The sequence below is a fragment of the Cherax quadricarinatus genome, chromosome 97, assembly GCF_038502225.1.
Source record: "Cherax quadricarinatus isolate ZL_2023a chromosome 97, ASM3850222v1, whole genome shotgun sequence".
Taxonomy (NCBI): domain Eukaryota; kingdom Metazoa; phylum Arthropoda; class Malacostraca; order Decapoda; family Parastacidae; genus Cherax; species Cherax quadricarinatus.
Genome location: NC_091388.1, coordinates 8591142 through 8612503, shown reverse-complemented (window position 1 = coordinate 8612503; position 21362 = coordinate 8591142). Strand labels below are relative to the sequence as shown.

At 43.7% G+C, this 21362-nt stretch overlaps 2 protein-coding genes across 4 annotated transcripts in view; one reads left to right on the top strand and one right to left on the bottom strand.

Moving 5' to 3' along the window:
• The window catches only part of LOC128704974 (arylalkylamine N-acetyltransferase 1), a 129669-nt gene extending 111889 nt beyond the window's left edge, over nucleotides 1–17780 (top strand). Inside the window, exons 2-6 of the mRNA XM_070105217.1 lie at nucleotides 3434–3660; nucleotides 12762–12902; nucleotides 14863–15084; nucleotides 16349–16478; nucleotides 17267–17780. Of these exons, the coding sequence (XP_069961318.1) occupies nucleotides 3434–3660; nucleotides 12762–12902; nucleotides 14863–15084; nucleotides 16349–16478; nucleotides 17267–17436 (890 nt within the window). The 3' untranslated portion in view covers nucleotides 17437–17780. The remainder of the gene's footprint in view (nucleotides 1–3433; nucleotides 3661–12761; nucleotides 12903–14862; nucleotides 15085–16348; nucleotides 16479–17266) is intronic.
• The window catches only part of aralar1 (calcium-binding mitochondrial carrier protein aralar1), a 661842-nt gene that overhangs the window by 566544 nt on the left and 73936 nt on the right, over nucleotides 1–21362 (bottom strand). The window lies entirely within an intron of this gene.

Genomic DNA, 21362 nt, shown 5'->3' with positions numbered 1-21362 from the left:
CAGCCTTGTTGTAGACCATGGTAGAGAGGTGTTGCACCCAGCAGACAGCCTCAGCAGACAGTGCTGTCCCTCAGCCTTGGTGTTGACCATGGTAGAGAGGTGTAGCACCCAGCAGACAGCCTAAGCAGACAGTGGTGTCCCTCAGCCTTGGTGTTGACCATGGTAGAGAGGTGTAGCACCCAGCAGACAGTGCTGTCCCTCAGCCTTGGTGTTGACCATGGTAGAGAGGTGTAGCACCCAGCAGACAGCCTCAGCAGACAGTGGTGTCCCTCAGCCTTGGTGTTGACCATGGTAGAGAGGTGTAGCACCCAACAGACAGCCTCAGCAGACAGTGCTGTCCCTCAGCCTTGGTGTTCACCATGGTAGAGGTGTGTAGCGCCCAACAGACAGCCTCAGCAGACAGTGCTGTCCCTCAGCCTTGGTGTTCACCATGGTAGAGGTGTGTAGCGCCCAACAGACAGCCTCAGCAGACAGTGCTGAATTTCCATTAAGTGCTTCATCACCGTGGAAGGCAGGCTTCAGCCTGTGTTCAGAGGTTTCCGGCTGGACTGCTGGTGTTCCCCGTCACGTCGAGTGCTCACCCACCCACACATTAACTTGCACAATCAACATGAAAAGCGATCCTGATTTTCCTTAAATTAATTTAAAATTAAGGATAATACATAGATTTTCTTTACCGAATTTTTAATTGTGAATAATAATAATAATAATAATAATAATAATAATAATAATAATAATAATAATAATATTTATTTCTACAAGTACATGATACAACTTATAAAGACCATAGCTGACATCACTGACATAATATGTAGAAAGAGTATTTCTTGTAAGTTAGGTTAATTTTGTCCCCAGGATGCGACTCACTCTAGGTACCTAATGCTAGGTGTACAGGGATAGCAGGTGTTTATCTGGAGTTTATCTGGAGTGAGTTCCGGGGGTCAACGCCCCCGCGGCCCGGTCTGTGACCAGGCCTCCTTAGGTCAGTGTCCCAGGATGCGATTCACACCAGTCGACTAACACCCAGGTACCCATTTTACTGATGGGGAACATAGACAACAGGTGGAAAGAAACACGTCCAATGTTTCTACTCTGGCTGGGAATCGAACCCAGGCCCTCACCGTGTGAAGCGAGAGCGTTAACCACCAGGCCCCCAATGTTTCCACCCGTACCGGGGATCGAACGACGGACCTCAGTGTGTGAGCTGAGTCCGCTACTAAATGCTGCCGTGTGCATGGATATCTGGATGTGTACACATCCACGTGTGCGTTAAATCTGGGGATGCACACAGGCGATCACACACGTTGTAACCTCTGGAAGTGTGACACTGTTGGTAATCAAAGTTACCAAAGTAATCACCTTTACGAAGGCAGAGAGAACTTTGTAACCAGCACATTACCGGTGCGTTACACCTCTCGTATAATGCTAAACAGGGAAAATGTCCTGCAGCCTTTTACCTTTTAAGGGAAGAGAGTCTTTGTAAAGAACAAAAGCTCACAATACCGTGACTGAAACAATACACAAAGGAGAGAGAAACTTACCACGACATTTCGGTCTAACCTGGACCATTTACAAAGTCACAGAGTGACTTTGTAAATGATCCAAAAGGCATGTGTTATGAAGCAAGTGGTACACCACGTGCTTACTCGACAGTAACAATGAATACATCCCAATATATCGTAAATGTTCATTGTGTGCCCATAAAAAACCTGTGCCCCTCACCAACATTTTAAAAATATCGTCGATGTTACAATATATATATTTTTTTCAATATGCCGGCCGTATCCCACCGAGGCAGGGCGGCCCAAAAAGAAAAACAAAAGTTTCTCTTTTTAACTTTAGTAATGTATACAGATGAAAGGGGTTACTAGCCCCTTGCTCCCGGCATTTTAGTCGCCTCTTACGACACACAACTTACGGAGGAAGAATTCTGTTCCACTTCCCTATGGAGAATACACACACACACACTATATATATATATATATATATATATATATATATATATATATATATATATATATATATATATATATATATATATATATATATGCAAGGAATTCGCGAGAGCATGCGAAATATACACAAACACTGATCTCTGGCTGAAGGAGACTCGAACCTACGAACCTTAGGACAAGGTACGCAGTGCTTTACCAATCTACCCACACTTGACTTCATCTAAGGAAAATGGTATTTCCAATTTTTGGATGATGATCCCTTCTTCAGCATCCAGGTAACCCTTCCCCATCCTCTTACTTGAAGGAAGAAATCACTAAAAGAACCACGACTAAACAAGTTCCCGATCAACTGGCTCGTTTTCCACCACAGCTTGAGAGTTTATGTACATTTTCTGTGGTTGTACCATGCTGAGAGCAGGGCAGTGTGAAGAATACGTCACAAGTATGTCTCTTAAATAGCAAAAAAAGGCACAATACCGTGACTGGAACGATACACAAATAACCCGCACATAAAACGAAAGGTGTGACTTTGTCAATGGTCCAAGTCGGACCGAAACGTCGTCGTAAGCTTCTCTCTTTTATGTGCGGGTTATTTGTATATGCCTCTTAAACGTATCAACACTAAAATACACACAGTATCCCTATTTTAGGTACCAAAGTTTTCCTAAATGGTGGTAGACAAATTATTTGTAGCCTTAATGATCCTAGTGTAGCAAATAAACCCTATTCACCTAGCAGTAAGTAGGTACCTGGGTGTTAGCCGACTGGTGTGGGTGGCATCCTGGGAACAAGACTCAAGAAATCGTAATGACACGATTGCAAACAAACCATACCCCCGGCCGGGATTGAACCCGCGGTCATAGAGTCTCAAAACTCCAGCCCGTCGCGTTAGCCACTAGACCAGCTAGCCACAATAAGATTCATGTTGACGGTAGTGAAGGGACTTGAGCTAGAGTTCGTCACGGCCACGCTAGCTGGAGATTCGTCTGTAAAAACTTGCATTTGTGGTCACAGTGGTGCCTGTGCTAACCTTCCTATGGTGTAGAAATATACCTAGTTGGATGAATCTTATTGTGGCTAGCTGGTCTAGTGGCTAACGCGACGGGCTGGAGTTTTGAGACTCTATGACCGCGGGTTCAATCCCGGCCGGGGGTATGGTTTATCCTGGGAACAAAATTAACCTAGGTTGCCCGAAATGCTCTGCATAATAAGGGGTTTTTCTATACAGTATGTCACTGATATCAGCTATGGTCTGTATAAGTTGTATCACGTACTTGCAGAAATAAAAATGATTATTGTCAGAGAAACCATAAATAATTAGACGAGCGAGAACAGAGGGAGAACACCAAAAGGCAGGTCGGCTATACATTTGGGTACCCAAAAGGGGCAGTTCGGGTATACATCTGGGTATCCAAAAGGTCAAGTTTGGTATACATTTGGGTATGTATCCTTCACAAAGTATTCTCTTTCTTCCCCAGCGCCCCTGGGAACTCGCCTTAAGGAGAGTGGCAGGGGAGAGGGCAGCGAGGGTAGTGCCCCTGGGGAAGAAGACCCCCTGGCCGAGATCTCCAGCCTGGAGGAGACGCAGCAGCAGCAGCATCAGGAAACACAGCAGCTGCAGGAACCAGAGGAACCAGAACTGCCCAGTGAGCCACAACTGCCTCCTGATGTTCTTCATAAACACGACGAAACCATAGTATTTAAGGTTATTATTATTATTATTATTATTATTATTATTATTATTATTATTATTATTATTATTATATTATTAAACTAAGGAATAAGGAAGCTTCAGTTCCGTGGCTCCTAGAGAAAAGTCTTGAAGCTTTGGCCCGGTGGATAAAGGTCTCTCTTCACACACGGAGGGCCCGGGTTCGATTCCCGGCGGGTGGATACATTTCGACATGTTTCCTTACACCTGTTCTGGTCATTTAGCAGGAAATAGGTACTTGGGTGTTAGTGGACTGGTGTGGGTGGCATCTGGTGGCCTGGTGGTTAACGCTCTCGCTTCACACGGTGAGGGCCTGGGTTCGATTCCCAGCCAGAGTAGAAACATTGGACGTGTTTCTTTCCACCTGTTGTCTATGTTCCCCATCAGTAAAATGGGTACCTGGGTGTTAGTCGACTGGTGTGGGTCGCATCCTGGGACACTGACCTAAGGAGGCCTGGTCACAGACCGGGCCGCGGGGGCGTTGACCCCCGGAACTCTCTCCAGGTAATCTCCAGGTAATCCTGAGGGGACAAGCTTGAGGATCACAATGGAAATCAGACAGACAGTCCTCGATGACGCACTGACTTTCTTGGCTTATCCTGGGTGGCTAACCCTTCTGGGTTCAAAATCCGAACGAAATCTTATGAGCCCGGCAAAATGGCTTTCAAACAACATTTCGTCGCAGGATAAATTTTACTGGGTCGTTATTTCACTGTTGACATCTACATTGGAGCTAAATTTTGCCAAGGATAAAGCTTGCGATGTTTCCCTCACGGGAAAGCTTCTACAGCTTTAACCCAAACTGTTTCACTCAGGATAGAGCTTCTAAAGCTTGAACGAAACTTCAGAGAAAAAGCTTATTCATATTTGAGTCTAGATACTGCGGTGTTTCGCCACTCTCGTTAGTTCTAATCTGTTATCTTAAATTCAGAGTTGAATTATATACCCAGGGAGCTCTAAAACCTTATGGATCAGCATCACAGAATATAATTTTGGGTTAACAATCTGCATGTTTGAATAATTAAATACAGGGAGAACGCTTCTCAGTGTAGAGCTTTTATAAAGTCATGGTAAAGCTCTACACTGAGTGACACAGACGCCTTGTTGTCATCACCAAGAAATGAGAGAATCTCCTGGGATCAAGAGCTCTTCACCGGGAAAGATGGAGGAAGGAAGGAGGGGATTCCTCATGAAGAAGAGGAAGAGAGAACATTTACCTTGAAGGGAAGGAAGAAGGGCATTTATCTTGAAGGGAAAGGAGGGCATTTATCTTGAAGGGAAGGAAGGAGGGCATTTATCTTGAAGGGAAAGGAGGGCATTTATCTTGAAGGGAAGGAAGGAGGGCATTTATCTTGAAGGGAAGGAAGGAGGGCATTTATCTTGAAGGGAAGGAAGGAGGGCATTTATCTTGAAGGGAAGGAAGGAGAGCATTTATCTTGAAGGGAAGGAAGGAGGGCATTTATCTTGAAGGGAAGGAAGGAGGGCATTTATCTTGAAGGGAAGGAAGGAGGGCATTTATCTTGAAGGGAAGGAAGGAGAGCATTTATCTTGAAGGGAAGGAAGGAGAGCATTTATCTTGAAGGGAAGGAAGGAGGGCATTTATCTTGAAGGGAAGGAAGGAGGGCATTTATCTTGAAGGGAAGGAAGGAGGGCATTTATCTTGAAGGGAAGGAAGGAGGGCATTTATCTTGAAGGGAAGGAAGGAGGGCATTTATCTTGAAGGGAAGGAAGGAGAGCATTTATCTTGAAGGGAAGGAAGGAGGGCATTTATCTTGAAGGGAAGGAAGGAGGGCATTTATCTTGAAGGGAAGGAAGGAGGGCATTTATCTTGAAGGGAAGGAAGGAGGGCATTTATCTTGAAGGGAAGGATGGAGGGCATTTATCTTGAAGGGAAGGAAGGAGGGCATTTATCTTGAAGGGAAGGAAGGAGAGCATTTATCTTGAAGGAAAGGAAGGAGGGCATTTATCTTGAAGGGAAGGAAGGAGGGCATTTATCTTGAAGGGAAGGAAGGAGGGCATTTATCTTGAAGGGAAGGAAGGAGGGCATTTATCGTGAAGGGAAGGATGGAGGGCATTTATCTTGAAGGGAAGGGTGGAGGGCATTTATCTTGAAGGGAAGGAAGGAGGGCATTTATCTTGAGGGGAAGGAAGGAGGGCATTTATCTTGAAGGAAAGGAAGGAGGGCATTTATCTTGAAGGGAAGGAAGGAGGGCATTTATCTTGAAGGGAAGGAAGGAGGGCATTTATCTTGAAGGGAAGGAAGGAGGGCATTTATCTTGAAGGGAAGGCATTTATCTTGAAGGGAAGGAAGGAGGGCATTTATTTTGAAGGGAAGGATGGAGGGCATTTATCTTGAAGGGAAGGATGGAGGGCATTTACCTTGAAGGGAAGGATGGATGGCATTTATCTTGAAGGGAAGGATGGAGGGCATTTATCTTGAAGGGAAGGATGGAGGGCATTTATCTTGAAGGGAAGGATGGAGGGCATTTATCCTCAAGGGAAGGAAGGGGGGCATTTATCTTGAAGGATGGAGGGCATTTATCTTGAAGGGAAGGATGGAGGGCATTTATCTTGAAGGGAAGGAAGGAGGGCATTTATCTTGAAGGGAAGGATGGAGGGCATTTATCTTGAAGGGAAGGATGGAGGGCATTTACCTTGAAGGGAAGGATGGAGGGCATTTATCTTGAAGGGAAGGATGGAGGGAATTTATCACGAAGGGAAGGAAGGAGGGCATTTATCTTGAAGGGAAGGAAGGAGGGCATTTATCTTGAAGGGAAGGAAGGAGGGCATTTATCTTGAAGGGAAGGAAGGAGGGCATTTATCTTGAAGGGAAGGAAGGAGGGCATTTATCTTGAAGGGAAGGCATTTATATTGAAGGGAAGGAAGGAGGGCATTTATTTTGAAGGGAAGGATGGAGGGCGTTTATCTTGAAGGGAAGGATGGAGGGCGTTTACCTTGAAGGGAAGGATGGAGGGCATTTATCTTGAAGGGAAGGATGGAGGGCATTTATCTTGAAGGGAAGGATGGAGGGCATTTATCTTGAAGGGAAGGATGGAGGGCATTTATCCTGAAGGGAAGGAAGGAGGGCATTTATCTTGAAGGTTGGAGGGCATTTATCTTGAAGGGAAGGATGGAGGGCATTTATCTTGAAGGGAAGGATGGAGGGCATTTATCTTGAAGGGAAGGATGGAGGGCATTTATCTTGAAGGGAAGGATGGAGGGCATTTATCTTGAAGGGAAGGATGGAGGGAATTTATCACGAAGGGAAGGAAGGAGGGCATTTATCTTGAAGGGAAGGAAGGAGGGCATTTATCTTGAAGGATGGAGGGCATTTATCTTGAAGGGAAGGATGGAGGGCATTTATCTTGAAGGGAAGGAAGGAGGGCATTTATTTTGAAGGGAAGGAAGGAGGGCATTTATCTTGAAGGGAAGGATGGAGGGCATTTATCTTGAAGGAAAGGAAGGAGGGCATTTATCTTGGAGGGAAGGAAGGAGGGCATTTATCTTGAAGGGAAGGAAGGAGGGCATTTATCTTGAAGGGAAAGAAGGAGGGCATTTATTTTGAAGGGAAGGAAGGAGGGCATTTATCTTGAAGGGAAGGAAGGAGGGCATTTATCTTGAAGGGAAGGAAGGAGGGCATTTATCTTGAAGGGAAGGAAGGAGGGCATTTATCTTGAAGGGAAGGAAGGAGGGCATTTATTTTGAAGGGAAGGAAGGAGGGCATTTATCTTGAAGGGAAGGATGGAGGGCATTTATCTTGAAGGGAAGGATGGAGGGCATTTATCTTGAAGGGAAGGATGGAGGGCATTTATTTTGAAGGGAAGGAAGGAAGGCATTTATCTTGAAGGGAAGGAAGGAGGGCATTTATCTTGAAGGGAAGGAAGGAGGGCATTTATCTTGAAGGGAAGGAAGGAGGGCATTTATCTTGAAGGGAAGGAAGGAGGGCATTTATTTTGAAGGGAAGGAAGGAGGGCATTTATCTTGAAGGGAAGGATGGAGGCCATTTATCTTGAAGGGAAGGATGGAGTGCATTTATCTTGAAGGGAAGGAAGGAGGGCATTTATTTTGAAGGGAAGGAAGGAGAGCATTTATCTTGAAGGGAAGGAAGGAGGGCATTTATCTTGAAGGAAAGGAAGGAGGGCATTTATCTTGAAGGGAAGGAAGGAGGGCATTTATCTTGAAGGGAAGGATGGAGGGCATTTATCTTGAAGGGAAGGAAGGAGGGCATTTATCTTGAAGGGAAGGAAGGAGGGCATTTATCTTGAAGGAAAGGAAGGAGGGCATTTATCTTGAAGGGAAGGAAGGAGGGCATTTATCTTGAAGGGAAGGAAGGAGGGCATTTATCTTGAAGGAAAGGAAGGAGGGCATTTATCTTGAAGGGAAGGAAGGAGGGCATTTATCTTGAAGGGAAGGAAGGAGGGCATTTATCTTGAAGGGAAGGAAGGAGGGCATTTATCTTGAAGGGAAGCATGGAGGCCATTTATCTTGAGGGGAAGGAAGGAGGGCATTTATCTTGAAGGGAAGGATGGAGGGCATTTATCTTGAAGGGAAGGATGGAGGGCATTTATATTGAAAGGAAGGATGGAGGGCATTTATCTTGAAGGGAAGGATGGAGGGCATTTATCTTGAAGGGAAGGATGGAGGGCATTTATCTTGAAGGGAAGGATGGAGGGCATTTATCTTGAAGGGAAGGAAGGAGGGCATTTATCTTGAAGGGAAGGAAGGAGGGCATTTATCTTGAAGGGAAGGAAGGAGGGCATTTATCTTGAAGGGAAGGAAGGAGGGCATTTATCTTGAAGGGAAGGATGGAGGGCATTTATCTTGAAGGGAAGGATGGAGGGCATTTATCATGAAGGGAAGGAAGGAGGGCATTTATCTTGAAGGGAAGGAAGGAGGGCATTTATCTTGAAGGGAAGGAAGGAGGGCATTTATCTTGAAGGGAAGGATGGAGGGCATTTATCATGAAGGGAAGGAAGGAGGGCATTTATTTTGAAGGGAAGGAAGGAGGGCATTTATCTTGAAGGGAAGGATGGAGGGCATTTATCTTGAAGGGAAGGAAGGAGGGCATTTATCTTGAAGGGAAGGAAAGAGGGCATTTATCTTGAAGGGAAGGAAGGAGGGCATTTATCTTGAAGGGAAGGAAGGAGGGCATTTATCTTGAAGGGAAGGATGGATGGCATTTATCTTGAAGGGAAGGAAGGAGGGCATTTATTTTGAATGGAAGGAAGGAGGGCATTTATCTTGAAGGATGGAGGGCATTTATCTTGAAGGGAAGGATGGAGGGCATTTATCTTGAAGGGAAGGAAGGAGGGCATTTATCTTGAAGGGAAGGATGGAGGGCATTTATATTGAAGGGAAGGATGGAGGGCATTTACCTTGAAGGGAAGGATGGAGGGCATTTATCTTGAAGGGAAGGATGGAGGGCATTTATCTTGAAGGGAAGGATGGAGGGCATTTATCTTGAAGGGAAGGATGGAGGGCATTTATCTTGAAGGGAAGGATGGAGGGCATTTATCATGAAGGGAAGGAAGGAGGGCATTTATCTTGAAGGAAGGAGGGCATTTATTTTGAAGGGAAGGATGGAGGGCATTTATCTTGAAGGAAGGAGGGCATTTATTTTGAAGGGAAGGAAGGAGGGCATTTATCTTGAAGGGAAGGATGGAGGGCATTTATCTTGAAGGAAGGAGGGCATTTATTTTGAAGGGAAGGAAGGAGGGCATTTATCTTGAAGGGAAGGATGGAGGGCATTTATCTTGAAGGGAAGGAAGGAGGGCATTTATCTTGAAGGGAAGGAAGGAGAGCATTTATTTTGAAGGGAAGGAAGGAGGGCATTTATCTTGAAGGGAAGGAAGGAGAGCATTTATCTTGAAGGGAAGGAAGGAGATCATTTATCTTGAAGGGAAGAAACGAGGGCATTTATTTTGAAGGGAAGGAAGGAGGGCATTTATCTTGAAGGGAAGGATGGAGGGCATTTATCTTGAAGGGAAAAAAGGAGGGCATTTATCTTGAAGGGAAGGAAGGAGGGCATTTATCTTGAAGGGAAGGAAGGAGGGCATTTATCTTGAAGGGAAGGATGGAGGGCATTTATCTTGAAGGGAAGGGTGGAGGGCATTTATCTTGAAGGGAAGGAAGGAGGGCATTTATCTTGAAGGGAAGGAAGGAGGGCATTTATCTTGAAGGGAAGGGAGGGCATTTATTTTGAAGGGAAGGAAGAAGGGCATTTATCTTGAAGGGAAGGAAGGAGGGCATTTATCTTGAAGGGAAGGAAGGAGGGCATTTATCTTGAAGGGAAGGAAGGAGGGCATTTATCTTGAAGGGAAGGAAGGAGGGCATTTATTTTGAAGGGAAGGAAGGAGGGCATTTATCTTGAAGGGAAGGAAGGAGGGCATTTATCTTGAAGGGAAGGAAGGAGGGCATTTATCTTGAAGGGAAGGAAGGAGGGCATTTATCTTGAAGGGAAGGAAGGAGGGCATTTATCTTGAAGGAAAGGAAGGAGGGCATTTATTTTGAAGTAAAGGAAGGAGGGCATTTATCTTGAAGGATGGAGGGCATTTATCTTGAAGGGAAGGATGGAGGGCATTTATCTTGAAGGAAGGAGGGCATTTATTTTGAAGGGAAGGAAGGAGGGCATTTATCTTGAAGGGAAGGATGGAGGGCATTTATCTTGAAGGGAAGGAAGGAGGGCATTTATCTTGAAGGGAAGGAAGGAGAGCATTTATTTTGAAGGGAAGGAAGGAGGGCATTTATCTTGAAGGGAAGGAAGGAGAGCATTTATCTTGAAGGGAAGGAAGGAGGGCATTTATATTGAAGGGAAGGAAGGAGGGCATTTATCTTGAAGGGAAGGAAGGAGGGCATTTATCTTGAAGGGAAGGATGGAGGGCATTTATCTTGAAGGGAAAGAAGGAGGGCATTTATCTTGAAGGGAAGGAAGGAGAGTATTTATTTTGAAGGGAAGGAAGGAGGGCATTTATCTTGAAAGGAAGGAGGGCATTTATGTTGAAAGGAAGGAAGGAGGGCATTTATCTTGAAGGGAAGGAAGGAGGGCATTTATCTTGAAGGGAAGGAAGGAGGGCATTTATCTTGAAGGGAAGGAAGGAGGGCATTTATCTTAAAGGGAAGGATGGAGGGCATTTATCTTGAAGGGAAGGAAGAAGGGCATTTATCTTGAAGGGAAGGAAGAAGGGCATTTATCTTGAAGGGAAGGAAGGAGGGCACTTATCTTGAAGGGAAGGAAGGAGGGCATTTATCTTGAAGGGAAGGAAGGAGGGCATTTATTTTGAAGGGAACGAAGGAGGGCATTTATCCTGAAGGGAAGGAAGGAGGGCATTTATCTTGAAGGGAAGGAAGGAGGGCATTTATCTTGAAGGGAAGGAAGGAGGGCATTTATCTTGAAGGGAAGGAAGGAGGGCATTTATCTTGAAGGGAAGGAAGGAGGGCATTTATCTTGAAGGGAAGGAAGGAGGGCATTTATCTTGAAGGGAAGGAAGGAGGGCATTTATCTTGAAGGGAAGGAAGGAGGGCATTTATCTTGAAGGGAAGGAAGGAGGGCATTTATCTTGAAGGGAAGGAAGGAGGGCATTTATCTTGAAGGGAAGGAAGGAGGGCATTTATCTTGAAGGGAAGGAAGGAGGGCATTTATCTTGAAGGGAAGGAAGGAGGGCATTTATCTTGAAGGGAAGGAAGGAGGGCATTTATCTTGAAGGGAAGGAAGGAGGGCATTTATCTTGAAGGGAAGGAAGGAGGGCATTTATCTTGAAGGGAAGGAAGGAGGGCATTTATCTTGAAGGGAAGGAAGGAGGGCATTTATCTTGAAGGGAAGGAAGGAGGGCATTTATCTTGAAGGGAAGGAAGGAGGGCATTTATCTTGAAGGGAAGGAAGGAGGGCATTTATCTTGTAGGGAAGGAAGGAGGGCATTTATCTTGACGGGAAGGAAGGAGGGCATTTATCTTGAAGGGAAGGATGGAGGGCATTTATCTTGAAGGGAAGGAAGAAGGGCATTTATCTTGAAGGGAAGGAAGGAGGGCATTTATCTTGAAGGGAAGGAAGGAGGGCATTTATCTTGAAGGGAAGGAAGGAGGGCATTTATTTTGAAGGGAAGGAAGGAGGGCATTTATCTTGAAGGGAAGGAAGGAGGGCATTTATCTTGAAGGGAAGGAAGGAGGGCATTTATCTTGAAGGGAAGGAAGGAGGGCATTTATCTTGAAGGGAAGGAAGGAGGGCATTTATCTTGAAGGGAAGGAAGGAGGGCATTTATCTTGAAGGGAAGGAAGGAGGGCATTTATCTTGAAGGAAAGGAAGGAGGGCATTTATCTTGAAGGGAAGGAAGGAAGGCATTTATCTTGAAGGGAAGAAAGGAGGGCATTTATCTTGAAGGGAAGGAAGGAGGGCATTTATTTTGAAGGGAAGGAAGGAGGGCATTTATCTTGAAGGGAAGGAAGGAGGGCATTTATCTTGAAGGGAAGGAAGGAGGGCATTTATCTTGAAGGGAAGGAAGGAGGGCATTTATCTTGAAGGGAAGGAAGGAGGGCATTTATCTTGAAGGGAAGGAAGGAGGGCATTTATCTTGAAGGGAAGGAAGGAGGGCATTTATCTTGAAGGGAAGGAAGGAGGGCATTTATCTTGAAGGGAAGGAAGGAGGGCATTTATCTTGAAGGGAAGGAAGGAGGGCATTTATCTTGAAGGGAAGGAAGGAGGGCATTTATCTTGAAGGGAAGGAAGGAGGGCATTTATCTTGAAGGGAAGGAAGGAGGGCATTTATCTTGAAGGGAAGGAAGGAGGGCATTTATCTTGAAGGGAATTAAGGAGGGCATTTATCTTGAAGGGAAGGAAGGAGGGCATTTATCTTGAAGGGAAGGAAGGAGGGCATTTATCTTGAAGGGAAGGAAGGAGGGCATTTATATTGAAGGGAAGGAAGGAGGGCATTTATCTTGAAGGGAAGGATGGAGGGCATTTATCTTGAAGGGAAGGAAGGAGGGCATTTATCTTGAAGGGAAGGAAGGAGGGCATTTATCTTGAAGGGAAGGAAGGAGGGCATTCCTGTTAATGGGAAGTGCAACTGTCACGTTATTACAGTCATATGTTGTTGTTGTTGCAGATCCTGACTCAGGAATACAGTGATGCAGCTGTCGACCTCCTCTGTAACCACTTCTTCAAGGACGAGCCTCTGGGGAAGGCACTCTACCTCGACAGCCCGAGGGAGGTCGACCACTGGCTCTCCAAGGTCCTGCCTCACATGGTAAGATACCCTTTACCACACACTCTTCATACACCCACGAATATAAAATATTACTGTGTATAGTCAGAGAGAACAGGAGGCAGATGGATTTAATTTGAGAAGGAAGGTATCTCCAATTACTTACAAGAGTCCTTCAAGCAGCATCAAGGGACGTCCCGTCCCTGAAGCGTGTGTACGAGTTAAATGCAGTCTTAAGAGGCAGTCCCCCTTAACAGCATCAAGGTCTTAAGACGTAACAGCATCAAGGGACGTCCCGTGAAGCGTGTGTACGAGTTAAATACAGTCTTAAGAGGCAGTCCCCCTTAACAGCATCAAGGTCTTAAGACGTCCCGTCCCAGAAGCGTGTGTACGAGTTAAATACAGTCTTAAGAGGCAGTCCCCCTTAACAGCATCAAGGGACGTCCCGTCCCAGAAGCGTGTGTACGAGTTAAATACAGTCTTAAGAGGCAGTCCCCCTTAACAGCATCAAGGGACGTCCCGTCCCAGAAGCGTGTGTACGAGTTAAATACAGTCTTAAGAGGCAGTCCCCCGTAAGTACCTCGGTCTTCTTATAACACGTTCATTTTTCCACTATAATCTACCTTGTCCATAATTACAATCGCATTTGATTTGTTTCCTAAAGTAACGTCCAGGATCTTTCCTAAATTCATGGTATAAGTTAAATGTTTGAGGACAACTGTGTTGTAGAGGCCTGAGCTTCGCTCTACAACACTAATGTCATTAATGATTTGTTAAGTTATACCATGAATTAAGGTAAGATCCTGGATATCACCTTACGAAACAAAGCAAATGCGATACTAATTATGGACAAGGTAGATTACAGTGGAAAAATGAACATGTTATTAAAAGACAGGGGAGCTTACGTGCCGCTTAATGATCCGCGTACAGTCAAAAATACTACACAAATAACCCGAGGGGTATTTGTGTATTGTTCCAGTTATGGTACTGTACCTTGTTAGGTAAGACACATATGCAACAGTTAGGTATCTTTATTATGAAACGTTTCGCCTACACAGTAGGCTTCTTCAGTCAAGTACAGAAAAGTTGATAGAAGCAGAAGATACTTGAAGACGATGTAATCAGTCCATCACCCTTAAAGTTTTGAGGTGGTCAGTATTTTATACCATTTTAATATTCGTACTGTACCTTTCTGTTCTTTACAGACGAACATCTTGAGGCCTTAACTAACCAGTCATATCTTAATTTACTTTAATTCATTGACTCTTTTCCTCCCACTGAGCGTTCACTAAAAATACGCAAATTAAGGGAGAACTATGATATCTTTCCTCTCGCCATTTTACGGGACATAATGGCTTCCCAGCACCCAAGACTTTAATATAATGTTTAATAACGTGTCCCTACTTGCTCAACTTCACAGTTTTAGTTCTCCACCAGGATAATTAGGGTTTCCCTCATAATTGAACACTTTTCCTCACCACTTTTCTTACCTTCCAGTATTTCACCTGCATCTAAATTAGCCTAGTGGAATCAAGAACAGACACGGCTTGCAGAACAAGCATTTATCGAGACTTATTATTTTCACTATTATTATTATTATTATTATTGTTTACAACGTTCAACCATAGACAGACTGGTTATTAATGACCATAATTTTTAAAGGGGTGGACCGGTAAGCCAGCGGAAGGCCTCGGTCAGATGACCAAAAGCTCCAAAGGCGGGTCATCATCTGACTAAGACCCGCGTCAGGAAACATTTGTCCTGTTTCCTGACGAACCTTACCTAACCTAACCTAACGTTCAACCTGTGTATGTCATTTAGCACAAGAAGTACTGAAGGCTCGATCCTCTGCTCTCTTCCCTGCTGTACAATGGAAGAATACAATGTTATTGCTCTTCATAAGTTAGGTAAGCCTTCAGCATTTACCATCGAACTATACATGGCCCTATATGACCCAGAGGGGATTAGCGTTGTGAAAAAATAATAATTCATGTACCTTCAGATCAGCCACGGTGTATCAGTGATGGCGATAGATGAGTCAGCCAACGGGAGGCTGGTGGGTGTGGCTATCAACAGCATTAAGAGGCGGGGTGACACACCTGGTCCTGACGATTTCCTGGCCTGGATCGACCCCCAGAAGGATCCCAAGATGTACAAGATCATCTCCTTCCTCACTAAACTAGCCAGCGATATTGACTTCTTCGGCCAATACGGCGTTGATAAGGTAATGTACTGACACGACTACCATGTACACTCAGGGGGTATATATCAGAGTATATATATACAGACAGGTATATGTCTCTCAGTATACATCAAGGGGTCTATATCAGACAGATATGCGTCTCTCAGTATACATCAAGGGGTCTATATCAGACAGATATGCGTCTCTCAGTATACATCAAGGGGTCTATATCAGACAGATATGCGTCTCTCAGTATACATCAAGGGGTCTATATCAGAGTATATACAGACAGGTATGCCTCTCTTAGTATACATCAAGGGGTCTATATCAGAGTATATACAAACAGGTATGCCTCTCTCAGTATACATCAAGGGATCTATATCAGAGTATATACAGATAGGTATGCCTCTCTCAGTATACATCAAGGGGGTCTATATCAGAGTATATACACAGACAGATATGCGTAAAATGCAGCCTTAATTCCCCTTGTGTAGTCGACAGGTTACAAACCTAACCAACCACCCACTTAAACCATTTACCTTTGATGAGTTTCGCGAGTCTGCTCCCGGAGCCCGGCCATAGGCCAGGCTCCTCTGGTGAAAGACTGATGCCAACAGTGTTTGGGGTTCCCAGGCGGTAACCCACCCAGATACTAACCAAACCCAACGTGGGTTCAACGCGGAATGTCCGTTGAAAAAAGATATACGATTATTTTCAATTAGTTGTCCAGTAATTAACATAAATATGCTACATGATTTACATTTCTAAAAATACATACAAAAAAATATATTTTAATTATTAGATAGTATAAAATATTTGATCTATTTTACATTCAAAAATTAGAATTATCTTAATATAGTCTCCTACTTTATTTATATTTTTAAATGGTGAAGATCAAATTAGTGTTATTCACCCAAAAGCGCTAAACCTGTATGACTAACATTAAGTGAAAATTCTCATTTTTGCCTTTGTTTGGAGGCTACCAGCAGTATAGATGGTCATATCAGGCCTGGTCATGGACCGGGTCGCGGGGGCGTTGACCCCCGAAATATTCTGTAAGTGTATCATGGTTCCGAGGAGTTGCTGCAGGAAGCTAACAAGACGTATTCAAGCCGTGATAAAGCTCTCCAATGAGCGAAACATAGCAATATACTAAGTGTACTGGAGTTTTATGACTCTGATCGCGGGTTCAATCCCCGCCCGTGGTATGGTTTTTTTATCCTTGTATGTAATGAAGACTGAGAAGTCTTGTAGTCTTTATTTCTTAATTCTAACGGAAATAATCGTAGTGTGTATTGGCATACAGTTCCTCAACTTCGAGCTTCTGAACGTGGACAAGTCGTACGGTGGACGAGGTATTGCTTCCATGTTGGTGTTGCAGAGCTGCAACGTTGCTAGGGCTCAAGGTTTTACCTGCCTCGTCACAGAAACTACAGGTAAGCACATTACATGTGGGATATACCCCACATAACATACCCTGAGGGATTTATTATTTTTTATTTTTTTATTATCACACTGGCCGATTCCCACCAAGGCAAGGTGGCCCGAAAAAGAAAAACTTTCACCATCATTCACTCCATCACTGTCTTGCCAGAAGGGTGCTTTACACTACAGTTTTTAAACTGCAACATTAACACCCCTCCTTCAGAGTGCAGGCACTGTACTTCCCATCTCCCATCTTCCCATCTCCTGAGGGATATACCCACATAACATACCCTGTGGGATATACCCACATAACATACCCTGTGGGATATACCCACATAACATACCCTGTGGGATATACCCACATAACATACCCTGTGGGATATACCCACATAACTTACCCTGTGGGATATACCCACATAACATACCCTGTGGGATATACCCACACAACACATAACCTTATAGACACACACACTACCTCCCCTAAGTAGAGAAAAACTCTAAATGTTGCGAAAAATATTTCTGGGAAAATTTAACCGAGATTGTGATTAAAATTTCCTTCATATTCCTAAGTTTTCTCCCACAATGTAAAAATCACATCCTTAAAAAATACATTATTTTGATTTCCCACGTTATTTTTCTCAATTCCAGAAAAATTTGTAAATTCATCCTCGTATAGTTAGTATTCACAGTAATGAGAAAACTCAGCTTATGCAACCATACAAGTTTCTCGATTACTATATCATTACGTTTACGTCCAGAGGTGATGCTTGACTAGTAACCTGCAACACTGTGTCCGCAGGTATCTTCTCAGCCAAGATCTTCGCGCGACACGCCTTCAAGACCATCCGGGAGGTGCAGTACTCCCAGTACCGCCAGAACGGCCGCATCGCCTTCCCAAATACCGGCATCCATAACTCAGCTCGAGTCTCCGTCAAAATCCTAGACCCCCTCCAGCCTAACAGCAGTTAGATCACCCCAGCTACCCACCTGAACCCCAGCGGCACTGCTGCTGCTGCTGCTCCACACACCATCACACATGTCCAACAGTAGTACTCCGTAGCAAGAACCAGCTCCTTCTCTAACTCCAGCTGGCTCCTTTATCACTTCCGACTGGCTGAATGAATCACCTGCATTTCTTCAACCAATCATTGCCAACTACTACCCAACTCATCACAAGTAATTGGTCAAACAGGGACAATATCTTAGAAGGCAAATTGTAGCTCTAACACTGCTACACAAGTGTAATATAGCGCTGTCTACATAGCCTTCAGGGACACAGCAAACCCGTCGTCTCCCGTTATCAACACCTTACTGTTATCTATCTCTTATGCCTTGTATAAACATTATATTGCTGGAATTTAAAGGGCCATACAAGCAAAAACTTTGGTTTTTACAATGTATATTTCTGGCTTCCCACGACAGTTGAGTGAATCATAATACTGACAGGATAAGTGATAAGAATAACCAACATTCAACCGTATAGAAATCCGAATTTTACTCAGAAGAGGGTCTCTGGTCAGACCGAAAACGTTCTCTATTTCATACTCTTCAATGTGGGTTATTCTTATAAATATAAAGCTAGTTTCACAGTGTAGAAAATATTCTTTAGCTCATACCAAATATCTTGCTTCAATAAAAAACAAACTGTGGTGTGTGTGTGTGTGTGTGTGTGTGTGTGTGTGTGTGTGTGTACTAACACTTGATGTAGAGGTCTAATAATATTTACTTACATGACAAGCGTTTAAGCATAGTACTGTATAGTGAAAATTACCATATAATTTAAGCCTATCTTGTAACCAAACCAATAGCCATATTCAGTTTATTGCTAATATGTATATTGTATTCTTCTCCAATAGACAAAGCCAGAATAAAGATCTCACTCATTAAGAAAATGTGAAAGATAGTCTTATTTAAGTTGTGCTGAGATTCCAGTGTTTTGCATGTTACCACTGAGACAGTATTGTCAAAATACAACGGCTGGTGCAATCTGTAGATTCTTCCCTAAAAAAACGCTGGGAAGACAAGAAAATAGATGGAAGAAAAGCATTCGTTCCAGACAGAAATTATTTTTGTCAAGGCAAAGCACTGTAAGGCGACAAAAAATAGATGTCCGCATACCGAGGTTCATTTTCAACTGAAGTCAATAACTGTCGTTACCATTCCTAAATACGATTTTTTTTTTTATTTTTTTGTCCAAACTTTGGAGAGGAAACTTAGGCCACGTTTCGCTCAGCATGGTATGCTTTACCGACATATAATCAGGTTATTTATCAGTTGGAGCAGTTTACGATGAATCAGCTATGTAAAACGCTAGAACAACACTGAGAATGGGTGGAGAGCTTCACCAGCCATACGGCAGGTACACAACATACAACCCGTCCTGCAAATACTACGTTTGTTTTCACACGCATTCCAGTTACCCGATTAAAACGACATATATACAACCCTTACATGTGCAGCAATCCCACCCCCCAACACGATCATCCAATCTACTACTACTACTACTACTACTACTACTACTACTACTACTTACATCTCCCGACGCCTCTATTCCATTACCCATTGTTAGGTAAGACACATATGCAACAGTTAGGTATCTTTATTTCGAAACGTTTCGCCTACACAGTAGGCTTCTTCAGTCGAGTACAGAAAGGTTGATAGAAGCAGAAGATACTTGAAGACGATGTAATCAGTCCATCACCCTTAAAGTTTTGAGGTGGTCAGTCCCTCCTCGTGGTGATGGACTGATTACATCGTCTTCAAGTATCTTCTGCTTCTATCAACCTTTCTGTACTCGACTGAAGAAGCCTACTGTGTAGGCGAAACGTTTCGAAATAAAGATACCTAACTGTTGCATATGTGTCTTACCTAACAATCTGTCGGTATTTCATACCATTTTAATGTTCATTCCATTACCCATGCTGACATAACTCAATATCTTACGTTAACTTATACCTGTGGCTAGTTTCCAGGGCTCTCATGTTTCCCTCGGTCCGTCCTGAGGCCAGATTTCTATGTTGACTCGGGTCAACCAGGCTTTTTCTACCACTACCACAACTTGGTACTTGATATTTCATAGCCAAGACGAAATACATGTATAACTTAAACACCACACTTCTGAAGACCATTTGAAGCTATGTTTAACCTCTGGAAACTGTTACAGTATGTAACAAAACACTAGTAAAACCAGGGCTGTGGAGTCACTTCCGACTCAGACTACACAGCCCTTGATAAAACCCGTACGCTTGTTACATCAAGTTTGTTAATTAATAAATCAGTACCAACTAGTGTTTACGGTTCTTACCAACCGATTTACTGATTCCTATCTTGTACGACCTGGTTATATCTACTCGTGAAGATATGCTCATGTTACCTGCGATACACACAATATCTACATATTAATAACAATATAAATACTACTGACATACAGAGCCAGTGACTATGCACTCAGACTACTGAATGTGGCAGGGTAAGCCAGTGATCGTTGCTACCGTGGTACAAAATGCATCATACAGACCGTAGTTATCCCAAGCACAGCATATGGCAGTGCTCGAAATATTACAGATCCACCATGGGTCCAGGGACTGGGTCTACCCCAGTCCTAACACTGTGCTGGCCAAGCAAGTTGCCGTACACAACAAACCAACAAGTTGGAGATTTAATTCGGTCTGTAATGGACTACTGGACCTGCCTCGCATAGGCCAGTAGGCCTGTTGCATTGTTCCTTCTTTCTTACGTTCTTATTACCACCAAATAAAGAATTAATACGACCCAGGATAAGCGAAACGGCATCTAATTTCTCAACAGTTCGTAAATTACTTGTGACTTGTTCCAGTCATGGTACTGTATCATCTTCCAGTTCCAGAAAACATGAGCCAATACAACCGTCTTGTTCCAGTAATGGTACTGTATCATCTTCCAGTTCCAGAAAACATGAGCCAATACAACCGTCTTGTTCCAGTCATGGTACTGTATCATCTTCCAGTTCCATAAGACATGAGCCAATACAACCGTCTTGTTCCAGCAATGGTACTGTATCATCTTCCAGTTCCAGAAAACACGAGCCAATACAACCGTCTTGTTCCAGTCATGGTACTGTATCATCTTCCAGTTCCAGAAGACATGAGCCAATACAACTGTCTGAGTCGTCAATAGCCTGTATAATAGTGTGTATAATGACACAATTTAGATTACTAAAGGTAACATTTCGCCCGAAGTGGTTTCTTCATTAAGACTGGAGAAGCAACTCGTGGTGAAACGTTTCACTGGATAAATGTCCTGAAATGTCCTGAAATGTACACAAATGCCTTTATACACAAGTGCCCTGAATGTGTGTGTGTGAGTCAGCCGACCTGCGCATATTCTCTGACTTCTTAGGACAAACTCACCTGCTGGCGCAGCTGGTGAGAACCATCTTAGCGTCAAGTATTCAAAACACAACTGAAAATCATTATGGTGATACCGACAAGATATGGAAAAAAGACACTTATGTACGATTCAATTCGGTGATTTTGGTCGGTACTCCCAGCCCGGGTCTTGCCCAGTTGAAAGTTAAGACACATGTGCAACATCTGGATATCTTTATTGTAGACGTTTCGCCATCCAGTGGCTTTATCAATAAAGATTCTAGGACATAATTAGAAGACAGTAGAACTATATACAAAAGATGAGGTAATCAGTCCCTCAGTCTTAAAGTTGAGAGCACCTTAGTGGTAGAGAATCTGTATTTAATACCTTTCTTGCACATCTTGCCCAGTTGACGACCTGGCGAGTCATGCACATTAAAGGAAACGTATCGCCAGAAATGGCTTCCTCGATCCTGGAGAACACACTCGTGGCGAAACGTAACCTCAAATGACCTGAACTGCTGCGTCATTTTCCACATTCAATGTTAG